General features: G+C 42.3%; 4 protein-coding genes across 5 annotated transcripts; 2 read left to right on the top strand and 2 right to left on the bottom strand.

Moving 5' to 3' along the window:
• Positions 1-400: 400 nt before the first annotated feature.
• Positions 401-3,992, top strand: si:ch211-57n23.1. 2 transcript variants are annotated; one of them, XM_038966018.1, is made up of 4 exons: positions 412-508; positions 940-1,044; positions 1,293-1,910; positions 2,984-3,992. In XM_038966018.1, the coding sequence occupies exons 3-4, from the start codon at positions 1,363-1,365 to the stop codon at positions 3,123-3,125; spliced, it is 690 nt and encodes a 229-aa protein (XP_038821946.1). In that variant the 5' UTR covers positions 412-508; positions 940-1,044; positions 1,293-1,362; the 3' UTR covers positions 3,126-3,992. The 2 variants fall into 2 exon arrangements, with proteins under 2 accessions (XP_038821945.1, XP_038821946.1); XM_038966017.1 differs by lacking the exon at positions 940-1,044 and having other exon boundaries at positions 401-508.
• Positions 3,526-5,819, bottom strand: LOC120022154 (chromatin accessibility complex protein 1-like). The gene is made up of 3 exons (XM_038966019.1): positions 5,383-5,819; positions 4,876-5,002; positions 3,526-4,778 (listed from the first exon to the last, which is right to left on the bottom strand). The coding sequence occupies exons 1-3, from the start codon at positions 5,533-5,535 to the stop codon at positions 4,699-4,701; spliced, it is 360 nt and encodes a 119-aa protein (XP_038821947.1). The 5' UTR covers positions 5,536-5,819; the 3' UTR covers positions 3,526-4,698.
• On the top strand, positions 5,717-8,396 carry LOC120022152 (GATA zinc finger domain-containing protein 1-like). Its single transcript, XM_038966016.1, has 5 exons — positions 5,717-6,292; positions 6,908-7,030; positions 7,144-7,203; positions 7,336-7,519; positions 7,700-8,396. Exons 1-5 carry the CDS (start codon positions 6,113-6,115, stop codon positions 7,888-7,890), a joined length of 738 nt encoding a protein of 245 aa, XP_038821944.1. The 5' UTR covers positions 5,717-6,112; the 3' UTR covers positions 7,891-8,396.
• A 282-nt stretch (positions 8,397-8,678) lies between these two features.
• On the bottom strand, positions 8,679-15,580 carry LOC120022031 (cation channel sperm-associated protein 4-like). The gene is made up of 11 exons (XM_038965828.1): positions 15,548-15,580; positions 15,259-15,351; positions 14,840-14,983; positions 14,391-14,492; positions 14,167-14,264; positions 13,555-13,684; positions 13,033-13,169; positions 11,332-11,494; positions 9,538-9,752; positions 8,998-9,160; positions 8,679-8,849 (listed from the first exon to the last, which is right to left on the bottom strand). Exons 1-11 carry the CDS (start codon positions 15,578-15,580, stop codon positions 8,679-8,681), a joined length of 1,449 nt encoding a protein of 482 aa, XP_038821756.1.
• Positions 15,581-15,945: the final 365 nt, after the last annotated feature.

Consider the following 15,945-nt stretch of genomic DNA (forward strand, 5'->3'; position numbering starts at 1 on the left):
TTAAGGCAAACACAAATGTAGGGTGGGTGAGCCTATAACACGAACGTCTAGAAACCCAAAGGTTGAGTTCAAATCGGATCATGGACAAATTTAGTTAATTAGCAACTTTTTTACTAATTTTTCGCTGCTTTGCAACTTCTTAGCATGTTAGCTAACCCCAACCCTTCTCCTAACCCAAACCATTTAAGCTAACCTTAACCCTAACTCCTAGTCTAGCTAACGTTAGCCATCTAGCTAGAATTCGTAATATATCATACGAAATGGGTGATGGACATCTACAAATTAATATATATAATACGAAATGTAACATGCATATCATACGAAATTATGCCTCAGATTTACGTACAGAATAATACGAAATGCTCTGACACCGGGCTGTTCAAACCGCTGAGAGAGAAAGAGGGAGAGAGCGAGTCATACTTTCCAAAAGCTCACCATGTGTAATTTGACTTCACTTGCACCAGCGACGGACTAAACTGCGTACGTCTCTGGAATTTTCTTCTATAAGGTAATCTTTGCATGAAAAAAATGGCAATACGCCGTTTGATTACATTTGTAAGTATGTTCTTGATTTGCTTGATAGTTTAGAGAAGCTATTGTATAAACATGAAGATACGACAAATTATGACCGTTTGCAGAATGAACCGATTGCAGTGCTGAACGATTAGGATTATTTTCCACCGCCTGGCGGTAATGATTCGATTGACCCCAATTTCGTTTGAACCAAATATCTAAATGATTGTTTGTTCATAACATAAGCAGTGGAGTAGCGCACTGTTTGCATTTAGTTTTTTATATTTCAGCTATGTCCAGGTGGTTTCATTAATAAGATGTATTTAACAGTAACGGTTCCACAACATTATTGCAAAGCTTTATAGGTTTACATTTGTACTGTAAATACCAGGGAAATACTTTTAAACACATTTTGTTGCCTTGCAGCAAGGACATAACATGGAAAACTGGTTAGACAGTCGCCCTAGTGCCACCATGCCAAACATTACTGTTAGACCACCCTACTGGCAGGAAGAAAATACACAGGAAAAAGTAGGTGAAAGTTGTTCAAGAACGGATTAAAGTCACTAACCTCTGTCTGCAGAACATACTGTATTGTATGTGAGAAATACAGAAAAGTTACTGTGAACTGTAATGTTCAAAACAAAGAGTCCTGTGGCTTGGAAATGAGCTCATGTTTTCCTGGATGAATGATTCACTGCTGGACTGGTACCATGTTTATTTCTAGCGGCACAAATTAGGCCTATCTAAATGACAATGCCCATTGCGTTACTCCTCAGGCCCAGTAGCCTTGCTTGCCAGGCTAATAGACACAGTGCTGGGGAACAAGACTAGTCCAGCTACATCGTGATGAAGTGGCTCCACGATGGAACAACTAGCTGGGCTTGGCTCTGCCTCTCCTGCTGCCTCCTGAGTGCCTGGTGCCCGGTGGGGGCGGAGGTGGGACCCACGCCCAACCCAGAGTCAGGGGAGCCCATGCAGGGAGATTGGGAGTGGGGCTCCGGTTCCTTCAACCTCCAGGATCTACTCCACAGCTTCCCCGCCGACAGCCCTTTTGTGACAGAGATTCCGGGGAACCCTGTCAACTGCTCCCAGCGCTTCTGGCTGCCCTCGGCCTCCCCAGTCTGCTGGGACGACATTGCCGGGCCGGAGGAGTTTGAGCAGTCTCGTCTGCTGGTGCTCCAGAATAGGGCGGCCCTGCAGGCGGTGTCCCTGGCCAGCGAGGTGGTGGTAGAAGGGGGAACTTCAGCCTCGTTTAAACAGCAGGCCTTGGAGGACTTGCAGGTGGTGAGGGCGGACTACCTGAACGTGACAGAGACGACGGAGACCATGCAGAAGGTGTTCCTCACACTGGAGGAGAAGAGGAAGGAGGGGACGGAGCACTGGACCTTCTCAAGGTGAGGGGGAGGGGACAGAGCACTGGACCTTCTCAAGGTGAGGGGACGGACTTTCTCAAGGTAAGGGGGAGGGGACAGCGCACTGGACCTTCTCAAGGTGAGGGGGAGGGGACAGCGCACTGGACCTTCTCAAGGTGAGGGGGTAGATTCACTCACTGCACCACAGCACTGAGTTGGCCCCTAGTCTTGTTCCACCTGCTGTTTGTGTTAAACAGGACGGCATGGTAGTTTTGCTCTTATTTTTACTTCTAAAGATTGAATACTCAAGCAGTCATATATACCAATGCCTTTTTTAACACGGTGATTTTGTTTGTTAATGGCATAGTAAAACTATTGAGAAATTCAATGATTGTAGCTTGTTCATCAAAGGGAATTGAGTGAACTTCCTCTTGGGACTTGTGCAAGCAGGATAATGTGTAGGGGAGTGAGGAAAATAAAGGGTCAATCAATCAAATGTATTTATAAAGCCCTTTTTACATCAGCCAATGTCACAAAGTGCTATACAGAAACCCAGCCTAAAACCCCAAAAAGCAAGCAATGCAGATGTAGAAGGGTATGTGGGCTCCAACCAGCATTGTTGAATTCCTAGCAGATGAAGTCATGAATGATCAACCACTAGTCAGGACCTGTCCTACTGAGTAGAGAGGTCTAAGAACAGAGCGGGAACAGTCGTCCAAACACCGCCTGAATCATTTTACGTTCTACTTCTTCAGTCCTCCCCACATCTGGCTGAACCAAAGTCCTGTTATGAGATTCATTACAAATCATTACAATGCAATTTAATGAGATCAGACTTTCTCTTTCTAGTACGATACAGTTTGAACCAATCCCGCTGGTATTTGTTTATTCGGATCCCCATTAGCTTTTGCCGAAGCCGTAGCTATTCTTCCTGGGGTCCACACAAAAACAGAAAACATGACAAGTAACTAAATACTAATGTGTGTGTAATTGATAGTGTGTCGTAAATATTTAGGAGCTCAAAGAGTACATTGTTATGATAAAATGTATGAAACCTGTTTTTAGGTTCATGTGTATGAGAACCTTTTGTGATTTTGTTTAATGTCTGTTTCTAGTATAAAGGAGCACATTGCCAAAACGAAGGACTCCATCAACGGAAAAGACAACGTGGCAGCCCTTCTAGAGAAACAGTTCTCCAGCCTAGAGAAGTCTTTACACATCATGCAACTCCGACTTGACAAACTAATGGCACAGTGAATGATGTGTTCTTCAGGCATTTTTTTTGTCAGCTTTTGAATGAACTGTACCATCATGTAATATATCCCACTAACAATGCATGCAAACTCAGGTTAAAACCCCCTTTACAAAGCATGAGGTGCACTTTCTTTGTATATGAACTAGGTATTTTATTCTTCCGTAGTCACATTCCTATTAGGTGTATTTTAATCTTATCTGAAACCCAAACTGCACGGAGCCTACAGCATCAGGGAGATTTTGATGGAAATAAAATATATTTTTTATACTCAGCATGCACACCTATTGAAGTAAAACTGTGACACTCATTCAGTGTGGTATAAAATTTTACCATTTATGTAAATGCTTTGTTGCAACAAGGTGAAAACAACAATGCAACACAAATAGGGAATGACGCATAATCTGTAGAGCATGAAGATTTTATTTTCATTAACTAAACTATGGAACACAAAAACATACAAAAGGCAAGTCTCAATCGTTAGATGGGATGAAATTGCTGTTACAAACACTTGTAGAAAATATATACACAGCGGTTAAAGTTCAGTGCATTCTTTCCATTTTTGAGACAATACACACTAGCAGTTACAGTAGCCTGCTTTGTAGTTCAACCACACACAGTAGCATATTTAGACTTTGGTTTAATAAATGTAGCATTAAGTCTGTGTGATTTATTTTTTTGTCCTGTCTTCACATAAACCTAAATATTGCAATGCCTGTCCTCGCGTAAATTCATCACAATCTGAGAGGAGCTGTTACTAAAAAATGAAATAAGAGATTCAATATTAAATTAGTGCTGCCTGCAACCACCCAGTACTGAAACTACCAATGGTTTTGACTGAGTAATATGGTAAATATATCACATTAAACACAGCAAAAGTCTAAAGTGTCTTTTATACTCAGTCGCGTTGCTAAAAGGAATCTGTTTGCATGTGTAGATCTCTAAAGATTAGTTATCAACATTGTTTATGAATGAAAGGTATATAATACAAAAGTCATATCAAGTAGATAGTCAGCATTAGCAAAGACTGCGCTTTGGGGTTCCTCTTCATAAAAAGGACACAACCAATGAGTCAATTTGGTTTGACCTGAGAACTGCATTGCTTGTATGGAATATTTTTTTTATTTAAAGCACCTGATTTGTTCAACCTTTGCTTCAAGATCTTATTTAGAAAAAGAATGCCCAAAACAGATGAAAGCTTGCACTATTTGCACCGAGTGGTATTAAAACCAGAGGAAGCACAGACGTTTCTCTTCGGCAGCAGGTGATTGCTGTAGGGGGGAATATGGGGGTGGTATCATGGTCAACATATGATTATGATTTTAATGGTTTATCTGTAGTCAACTCACATACTGATTCTTTCTGACCCCAAACTGGATGACCATTATCTGGATGACTGGGCAACTAATGGTATTAAACATAATATACTCTAGTACGTCTCAGGGAAGATCTAGGCCTACACAATGCCATCGCCTGGAAGTAGTATGGATGTGGACTACTTCAGGAATGAGCTGGAGAAAAAAGCTTCAACAGACTCCATGCTAGCAACCACTATTGCTTGAAGGGTTGAATGTCTTTTCAATTGTCTGCTTCCTCAATTGGATTTTCCTCTATGAGCTTCAGGTAATCTCGAGCGAAGATCTTCTTTGGTAGGATATCTGCAATGGTATAATGAACAGATAATATTGACTATCTACTGTATGCTCAGAGAGAAGAGAATGTAAGTCAAGTGGTGGTGGCAACACTAGTTCTTACCTGTGAGAAACTGAAAAGTCTCTGTTCCCTCAACAGTATTGGCCAGATCACTGTACAAGAGTGTCTTATTGTCTTTCCCTGCTCCATTGTTGAACGAGGACAGAGCCAAGTACTGAACGAACAGTTCCTACAAGACACGAGTGTTATGAATTAAATTGTTATTACACAGGACAGTTCCCATTTATTAACAGTGACACTATAATGGAGGCCAGTCTTCTATTTACAAGGCTCTGATGGATGTAAAGTAAGCCGAAGCAAAGACATTCAGACATTAGGGTTTGCATCCTATTTTGGTTGAGGCTCTACAGCCATGTCAGTGCAGGGCTAGCTGGCTAACTGTTACAGCCATTCAGGGTTAGCTAGCTAGCTACCTTCTTCACGAGCTTGAACTAATGGAAGTAGCTAGCTAGCACTGCCTATATGAAAATGCCTCACTACAAAACTAGCTAGCAGGCCTAGCTATTGGCTAGCTAGCATAACTACGCCAGTAAACTGAATTCAACGTACTGTTGCTTTGGTGGTGATGAGAAGAGCCTCTTGGTTGATGCTTGAGACGTCGGGAGAACTTTTCATGATCAGTTTCACGCGAGTCATTGGAAGAGAGATGCCTTTGCTGTTAGATGCATGATTAACTTTGTCTTCCGCGTTGTCTCCAGACATTTTGACATGAATAAGGACGTTTCTTCAGTGGTACTGGTAGCAACGGTTGATATACAGTTGCGAGGAGTGGAAGTTCCCCGCTACTTTTTGATCAGTGACGTAGTAAGCGTGCTTGGATCGTTTTTTTTCTCTCACCCAAAACTAAAGTAGCTAGCTACCGTATGTACTTCTGTTTCAGACAATATTATCGTTTTTTTGCTTGATTTTTACAAAGAAGTAGCTAAGCGTTTATACGCCTGCCTGCTAGATACATATAAGCCTGCCGATACACTCCATCACAGTAGGTGGCGCAATAACGTTACACGTTTAAGCGCTCCAACACGTCACTAGCTATCTGAAAGAAGGAAAATACATTTTACGGACAGGTTATCTGTGTTGTTCCTTTAAACAGCTTTCGATTATTGCTGGTTTTATTTGATTTGCATTCTGTATCTGTTTGTCTGCGCGAGCGGACGAGTGGCTCTTTTTTTGTTGCATGCTTTAGGTTGTTTGTTGCTGATGTTGTTAGCCAGAAAGCAGTTAGCTAAATAGCTAGCTAGCTTCTGCATTCATCATTTCGCTGGCCAACACGTTCAAGATGCCTCTGGGTTTGAAACCATGTTGCGCTGTCTGCAAAACAAACTCATCGTCTATGTGGAAAAAGGGAAACCAAGGAGAGATCCTGTGCAATAACTGCACGGGGAAGAGCACCAGCAGTGGAGCATCTGGACCCTCGGTGTCCTCCAACACACTACAGAATAATGGCGGGGGCAAGCAGGTTGTTTGTCGTTTTGAGCACATACACTAAGTGTACAAAACATTAGGAACACCTACTCTTTCCATACCAAGTGAATCCAGGTGAACGCTGATTCCTTATTGATGATGTCACTTGTTAAATCCACGTCAATCAGTGTGGATGAAGGGGATGGCACAGGTTAAATACATATGTTTAAGCCGTGAGACATGGGTTGTGTATGTGTGCCATTCCGAGGGTGAATGGGCAAGACTAAAGTGTTAAGTGCCTTTGAACGGGGTATGGAACTCGGTTGTGTGTCGTGCATCAAGAATGGTCCAGCCAACTTGACACAACTGTGGGAAGCATTGGAGTCAACATGGCCAGCATCCCCATGGTATGCTTTTGACAACTTGTAGAGTCCATGCCCTGATTAATTGAGGCTGTTCTGAGGGCAAAATGGGGTACATCTCAATATTAGGAAGGTGTTCCTAATGTTTTGTACACTCATTGTACATAGGCCTGCACTATAATGTACTGTACTGTGCTCCCCTTAGTGACTGTAACTCCATACTCATATATTTGCAAGACAAAACAGAAAACAATATATGTCACCCTGATGGAGATGTAATATTTGTATTTGACACATCTTGCCCACAGTCTAAACAAGAGATCCACAGGAGATCAGCACGGTTGAGGAGCACAAAGTACAAAGCCCCTGCCTCTGAGAAAAAGGTGTCTACCAAAGGAAAAGGCAGAAGACACATATTCAAACTAAAAAATGTAAGTGTATTATTAGTTCAAATACACAGGAACTCTTTGTGTTGGATTGCTTGTGTTGGATTGTCACAGGTGTTAAAATCTAAGCTCCTCCCAATGTGACCCCCCCCCCACAGCCAATCAAAGCACCAGAATCTGTTTCCACAATCATCACATCAGAATCAGTCTTTTATAAGGTATGTTTACTTTTTATAAATCCTTTCTGGACATAATGTTAGCAAACATAACAAATGTATCTGTTGTATAATGTATTCCACAGATATGTATAGCTGTCAGCAATCGTTCTGCCTTCGTGTGTCATTGTGCAGGGTGTGTATTATCAGATGGGAGATGTCATCAAAGTGACAGACGAGGATGATGGGAGGCCGTACTATGCACAGATCAGAGGTTTCATCCAGGACCAGTACTGTGAGAAGAGTGCCGCGTTGACTTGGTTGATACCAACCCAGGCCAGTCCTAAGGACCTGTTTGATCCAGCCACTTACATTGTTGGTGAGTGATGATTTGAATCTAAGTATTTATCTCACATTTTTTAAAGTTGCATTTGAGCACACAGAAATAAAAGTTGTCTCTTTTTGAGCATTGTGTATATGGGAGTAATGTCACAGTAGACTCAAAGACCACTACTAGCTGATAATGTTTCCATTACTGATTTTCTGATTGTGTCTATAGGTCCAGAGGAGGATCTACCCAGGAAGATGGAGTACTTGGAGTTTGTGTGCCACGCCCCCTCGGAGTACTTCAAGTCCAGGAGCTGCCCCTACCCCACCATTCCTATCCGTCCAGAGAAAGGCTACATCTGGACCCATATTGGACCCACGCCGGCCATCGCTATCAAAGAATCATTTGGCAACAGCAATTAGCCGCTAGGCCATTTAACATGAAGATATTAACCTTGTCTGTTAGTTTGCTAGAACAAGGCACTTGACCCAAATTGCTCCAGGGTCGCCATTGATAATGGCAGACCCCGGCCATGACCCACTCTCTGAGAGTGGTTCAGGGTGAGTTGGGACATGCTAAAAAAACACATTTCCAATTCACACATGTTTTAATACACACTTGTACATGTATGAAATGGGACAAATATAAACTCCACATAATAATAATTATTATAGTCTGAATATTGAAAGTGTTTGTAATTCAACGTTTACAAACCCTTCCAACAATACAGGGACGGACCCATGAAATGATCATCCTGAGGTGACAGTGAGACATGGGATTGACTTTTGTATTCGGTAATAAATGTGGAAAATACCTTTTTCATAAGCTTTGTACTAGAATGTTTTTCAAACATATCATTTTTATTTAGACATCTGTGCAATACATGTGAAGTGTTATATTATACCTAAAAATAAAAAGTATTTATAAAGATGCTGTTAATAGACTCCAAGTTCTATCCCTTTTGGTATATATTTTTAGACACTTTGTGAAACCTTTGATCATTTATGTCAGTCACCAGTCTTTTTTATCAAGAAACTAACTCTTCCTTGATGTCACATTACATGGTTAATGTTGATCTGCATGTGGAAATGTGTGCAGCAAGCCTGAGTCTGATTTAGCCATGTAATCTATCATTATCTTTGAGACCATTTCAGCTAATCAGTAAAGCCAAATGATTTGGGACATGAAGAAATTCCTGTTAAAAGTATGTTCAGCCTGTGTTGTGGTGTGTGCTGGGAGTGTTACTGTGTCCCGCATCCATATGTGTAGAAGTAGACTGGTAGTACATCTGGCTGTCCATGGACAGCCTCATGGCTGCGTGACGCATGTTCCCCTTCTGGAACAGGTGAGCAGATGCTGTGTTCGAGTCTATGACATGAGCCTGAAACAGAGACACGTAACAGAATAGTGAATGTAAGCTTATAGACAACTCTAGGAAAAGTCAATTAATCTATTGTGTACCCATAAAGCTCTGGTCAAAATGAGTGCACTACATAGGGAATAGGGTGCCATGTCCACTGCCTTCCTACCTTCTCCAGGGTGATGAGGGTGGACAGTATGTCTCCGGTGCGGCCTGTGGCGATATCATTATTCAATAGGTTGTCCTGGAGGGTCGCAGCCATATGGTTCCTCATCATCACCTCCTGCTCTTGCTTTACGTTGAACGACAGGCTGTGCACCTCCTCCACTATACTGTGGATAAACACATACCCATGGTCGGACATATACCTACAGTTCATCCACTGTACAAAGACAATCTTTTTTTTCATTAAAGACACCATCTTTACTTATAAGGGAGAAAAAATTGTCTAATTGAATTCAGAAAAATAGAGATTGAAAAACATAATTTCTTGGTATCACAATTACTTTATTTTATGGAACTCTTATTTTACCAGGTAAATTGACTCAGAACACAATTTACAGCAACGACCTGGGGAATAGTTACAGGGAGAGGAGGGGGATGAATGAGCCAATTGGAAACGTGTAAATCAGTTACTGTGATGGACGATGAAAAAATGTATAGTGGCTTCAATAGCTTCTAGCTAGAACAGAGACTTCCGTTACACTACCTGTCCAGCTCTTGTCTTATCTCCCTGTAGGCAGCCATGTTCTTCTGCATAGCAGCCATGACAAGGGCCAGCTCCTCGAAGGTGTCCATGGTCAGGTTCTCTAGACAGCTCGCCTTCCAGGGCTTCTGGCGCCGGGTCATATTGGACTTGGTCACCACCTCCTCCACGTGGATGGTGCTCTGGTCCGCCAAGCCTCCCATGTCCTCTGGAATCAGCTGTGTGAGAGGGGACAGGTTGAGGAGAGAGGACTAAATACACGGAACTACGAAAGAGCAGTGGTCGTATTGATGATTTTGAAAGGCAGCTAGCTTGTAATAATCAGTATACAACTCATCACGCATACCCACCCCCTTTGAAAGTCTGGTCATGGCTCATATCAACACCATCATGTCGGAAACCCTAGACCCACTCCAATTCGCATACCCCCCAACAGATCCACAGATGACGCAATCTCAATCACACTCCACACTGCTCTTTCCCACCTGGACAAAAGGAACACCTATGTGACAATGCTGTTCATTCACTACAGTTCAGTGTTCAACACCATAGTGACCACAAAACTCATCACTAAGCTAAGTACCCTGGGAATAAACACCTCCCTCTGCAACTGGACTTCCTGACAGGCCGGCCCCAGGTGGTAAGGGTAGGCAACAACACATCTGCCATGTTGATCCCCAACACTGGGGCCCCTCCGGGGTGCATGCTTAGTCCCCTCCTGTGCTCCCTGTTCACCCACGACTGCACTGCCAAGCACGACTCCAACACCATCATTAAGTTTGCTGATGACACAACAGTGGTAGGTCTGATCACCAACAACGATGACATATAGGAAAAAGGAGGGCCGAACAGGCTGCCATTAACATTGACAGGGTTGAAGTGGAGCGGGTCGAGAGTTTTAAGTTCCTTGGTGTCCACATCACCAACAAACTATCATGGTCCAAACACACCAAGACAGTTGTGAAGAGGGCACGACAACATCTTTTCCCCCTCAGGAGACTGAAAAGATTTGGTATGGGTCCCCAGATCCTCAAAAAGTTCTACAGCTGCACCATCGAGAGCATCCTGACCGGTTGCATCACCGCCTGGTATGGCAACTGCTCGGCATCTGACCGTGAGGAGGGCAGTGTGTTCGGCCCAGTACATCACTGGGGCCAAGCTTCTTGACATCCAGGACCTATATACTAGGCGGTGTCAGAGGAAGGCCCAAAAAATGGTCAAAGACTCCAGTCACCCAAGTCATAGACTGTTAACTCACAGCAAGCGGTACAGGAGCGCCAAGTCTAGGTCCAAAAGGCTCCTTAACAGCTCCTACCCCCAAGCCATAAGACTGCTGAACAATCAATCAAATGGCCACCCGGACTATTTACATTCACCCCCCCACTCACTGTTTATTATCTATGCAGTCACTTTTCAAATTACCTCGACTAACTTGTACCCCCGCACATTGACACGGTACCGGTACCCGCTGTATATAGCCTCATTATTGTTATGTCATTTTCTTGTTACTTTTTAATTTTATTAAATTACATTGTATTTTTTTTCACTTTACTTTATTTAGTAAATATTTTCTTAACTCTATTTCTTGAACTGCATTGTTGGCTAAGGGCTTGTAAGGAAGAATTTCACGGTAAGGTCTACACATGTTGTATTTGGCCACGTGACAAATAACATTTTCTTTTCTTTGATCAACAATACACATTTATGAGGGTCAAGAAGACGTTACATACAGTGCCTTGATATAAATAACACTGTGACAAACACTAAATGTGAAAAGGGAAAGAGTGACAGACTAACCGCCGCCGGCGAACACTCGTTCGAATTCTTTTCGTCGTAGTCGGGCATGGAGATCTCAAGGTTGGTGGTTACCACAGCAACGAGAAGGTTGGCGAAGATGAAGGCTCCGCCAGTGAGGAAGATGAAAAAGTAGAGAGAAGCTCCGTATATCAGCCCCTCATCACTATAGTGCAGAGAGAAAGGACAACACTTACCACATAAGGACAAAATACATAGAACTATGTCTACAATATGTAGGCATTTTCACATAAGCTTTTTCACTCTACTGCAAAATGTTAAGCCCCATTTGACTACAATTAGCAGGTTGATGTTAATTGTCATGAGTCTTGTCCTGGAGGTAGAACTGAGTCATTTCCGTTTTGATATCGGCACAGTAAAAATGGGCTATATTGTAAAAATATGTGAAACACTTTTTGATCTTAATTTAAGGTTAGGCATTAGGGTTAGCAGTGTGGTTAAGGTTAGGTTTAAAGGCAGATTTTATGACTTTGTGGCTGTGCTAGCTAGTGACCACTGCAGAGCTGCCTCCAGAACAAAATTTATTTTTTGTGAACAACTTTTTATTTCGTTTAGTCTTTTTTGGGGGGGTTACAGGTACAACAACAATAAGATAAATTAATACAAAAGATAATCCCAACCCATTCTCCCCCTCAGTCCCTATTCACGAGCCTTATACAAAGATAATGTTAGATTACAAAATGCAATTATGTTTGTGGCCCATAGCTTATGCCTGCCCATACCATAACCCCACCATGTGGCACTCTGTTCACAAGGTTGACATCAGCAAACCGCTCGCCCACACAACGCCATACACATGGTCTGGGGTTGTGAGGCCGGTTGAACGTACTACCAAATTATCTAAAACGGCTTATGGTAGAGAAGTGAACATTTAATTTTCTGGCAACAGCTCTGGTGGCAGGTGGACATTCCTTCAGTCAGCATGCCAATTGCACACTCCCTCAAAACTTGAGACATCTGTGCCATTTTGTTGTGTGACAAAATTGCACATTTTAGAGTGGCCTATTATTATCCCCAGTACAAGGTGAACCTGTGTAATGATCATGCTGTTTAATCAGCTTCTTGATATACCACACTTGTGAGGTGGATGGATTATCTTGGCAAAGGAGAAATGTTCACTAACAGGGATGTAAACAAATTAGCTTTTGTGTGTATGGAACATTTCTGGGATCTTTTATTTCAGCTCATGAAACATGGGACCACCACTTTACATATTGCATTTATATTTTTGTTCAGAGTATAATAGAGATCAGTCCTTTCGGGAGCTGAGATAATTTAAACATCCCAACATTGGATATTTTCAGAGTTGGGTATGGGCATGACATTATGATTCCAAGTTACATTGTTTCTCAATTTTGCGCCAAATAGAAACTGTGGGCAATAATAGGACCAAAGCGTAATTTACATTGTTTAAGGGATATTAGTGAAGAGCACCTCTTCCAGGACAATAGGAGACAAGATTCATGATGAAAAACGCTACCCTGCATTAGACGAATAAAATTATCTCCTCTTGCTTTTCAAAATATTTATCCAAGGACACATACTGTATGAACTGGATAAGGGGAAATGTAGTCTTTATCCAAGGACATACTGTATGAACTGGATAAGGGGAAATGTAGTCTTTATCCAAGGACATACTGTATGAACTGGATAAGGGGAAATGTAGGGCCTTGTGTCACTTACGCCTTAAACTCCCTGTAGATGTCCATCCATCCGTCCTGGGTGATGCAGATGAAGAGGGTGTAGAGGGCCGAGAACAGGTCCCCAAAGGCTGATGGGACAGCAGCACTGAACAGGGTCACGCCGAACACCGCAAACACCTGACAGACACAGACAGAAAATCAACAGAGACATTAGACACAAACACAGAGAGACACAAACACAGGGGACAACTGAGCAGATGTCCCACCATCACAAACACAGGGGACAACTGAGCAGTTGTAGAATCCATTCATATGGTCTCATATCACTCCTTGAAACATCACACACTCATCTGGGGCCATAGTAACAAACCAACATATTAAATACTATAAACAAGATCAAGAACTGGGGCGTCATAGATTGACTGTTCTCGTGTTTCTTTTCTCATTCAAAGTCACGAGAATGAGGCGAAGAAGTGGTAATGGATTAAGATGAATGATGATGAAGTGAGAGAGAGAAGTAGAAAGAGAGAGAGGTTGAATTGGTACATGATTTAACACCTACAAGCATGATGATGAGGAGGAGGAAGAAGATGTTGGCCATGTCTGGAATGGACTGCATAATGACGGTGACCATCATAGCCATACCCTGCATGGAGGCAAAGCCCCTGATACTACGGCATACCCTCAACACCCTGGAACGCACACACAATAAATAACACATTACAACATGGAGTGACAACCCACTGGGCACAGATGTCAATTCAACGTCTATTCCATGTTGGTTCAACGTAATTTCATTGAAATGACGTGGAAACCCCGTTGATTCAACAAGTGTGTGCCCAGTGTGAAAGCAGCACACAACAACAACTACACAACAAATAATGTTTCATGTTGATGTTTGACACACAAAAAAACGATTGTCCTAAAACTAAATTAGGTTAAGGTTAGGAGAATTAACATGGCAGGTTAGGAGAATTAACGTATCAAGTTAGGAGAATTATCGTGGCAGGTTAGGAGAATTAGGTTAAGATTAGAAAAAGGGTTGAGGTTAGCTAAAAGGATCAAATTGTCCCCGACACAACTCAAACATATCTAGTTATAACCAGGCCTGCCCTGAGAACACCCTACGTTTCCACTAATGCGTTTCTGCGGAGTGTGAGGGGTACTCCTTCACCTGATGACCTTTAGTAAACTGTCCCCACCCTGGGGAAAGATCAGGGGTCCAAGCATCAGAGCCAGAGTGACCAAACAGTCCAGGACATTCCAGCCACTCTGAAACACCAAAAATGAGACAGAGACAGAGAGAGAGAGAGAGAGAAGTATGACACCACAATGGTCTCTGAGAAGGCCACAGTAAGTAATAGGTTGTGTCAAATCGATCTCCTGACCAGACGTTACCTTCCAGAAGATGTTGAAGCCGTAGTACCACTTGACCAGGATCTCCCAGATGAAGACGGTGAGGATAATATGCTCACAGATGCTGAACACAATGTCATACTTCTACAATGAACAAATCATTCCATTGCATTTCAGTTCGTTGTTATCTGTTGACTTGTCATATAAAAATAGTTTTCAGTTTGAAAGTAGGCCTACAATACCTCTTTGTATTTGTATTTTGCATTTTTTAGGGATCCCCATTAGCTACTCTTCCTGGGGTCCAAACACACCAAAGCATCCACATTACATATGAAACAATAGATAAAACAGTGAACTATGTTTGTACTGAATGTGCTAAAGATAAAACAGCACATCATATAACATCCCTACACCACCACATATCCACAACACAAAATGTTCAATAACACCATACACCATACAACAACATGTCCTCAGTGACCATAACTTACCTTGGCAATGATAGCATCGGTTTGGAAGGCCATAATGATGCAGTTGCTGACAATCATGACGATGATGAGTAATTTGAACAGGAAGTTCTCCAGCAGTGCACCCATGAGCACCTGGGAGACATAGTCCTCAGTGTCTGAGTCATCCTATAGGGTATAGTCAGAGGTCATTATTGGTATTCATCTAGATGAACCGGAGCCCCTGTCTCCTGGACAAGTGAAAATAATTGAATAATCTCCCCAGGTACCAGTATCAGTGTTGAAGATCTGTCTGAAAATAGTTTGAAAAAACTTGAGTAGTGTGATTTCTCTGTGAATGAACTCAGATTTGTTTTGCATACCTCTCTATGTTAACCCACTCATTATTCACTATATAAGTAATCATACCTGTGAAAGCCCAACAGTATAAATATAGCCTACACCTTTTGCTGGGTGATGTCTCTGATGTTGATCATCTCAGGCTCCTCATCTCGCTCTAGCACGGACCACCTCCTCCCGGTGCTCTCCGACGCCCGCTGCAGTAGAAAAAATGGTTAATTGGATGCCCCAAAAACATGTTAGTCTTTTGTAAAAGTTGTTCAATTATATGGAAAAGTTCAAATCAGTTAATACACTTGAACAAGTGTACAAAGAGAGCATATAGATGACATGGTGGTCGAGTGAAAACGGCCAATAGGCCTACCCTAGCGTTTGGAGTTCGTCTAGGCCTACCTGGAGAATCATCAAGCGTTTCCTGTAATCCATTTTTTCGCGCCTTCTCCCTTCAACTCATTTTTCAGGTAAATGCCATAGAAGCTATACCCCGTTACCGCTTTTGTCTCACCAGCCCCGTTGAAAATATTATGAAGAATGTTGAGGAATCTTTGACCAAAAAGGTCTCGTTCCAGAAGATAGATGTCATAATCGTGCAACAGGTGATTGGAACTGAAGTTGCGTTCTCGTCATTCAGTCCTCGGTCCATTCTATGCTCAAATTACTCAGACACGTGTCACGTGTTTCCACCACTGGGTGGCAATATTTATCACAGGGAGTTGACAGTAGCCTATTTAGGGAAACAGCGACCTAGCTATTAAACAAATAAAACGTTTGTATAATGAAGGGTTCTTATT

This window comes from Salvelinus namaycush, chromosome 27, assembly GCF_016432855.1.
Source record: "Salvelinus namaycush isolate Seneca chromosome 27, SaNama_1.0, whole genome shotgun sequence".
Classification (NCBI taxonomy): domain Eukaryota; kingdom Metazoa; phylum Chordata; class Actinopteri; order Salmoniformes; family Salmonidae; genus Salvelinus; species Salvelinus namaycush.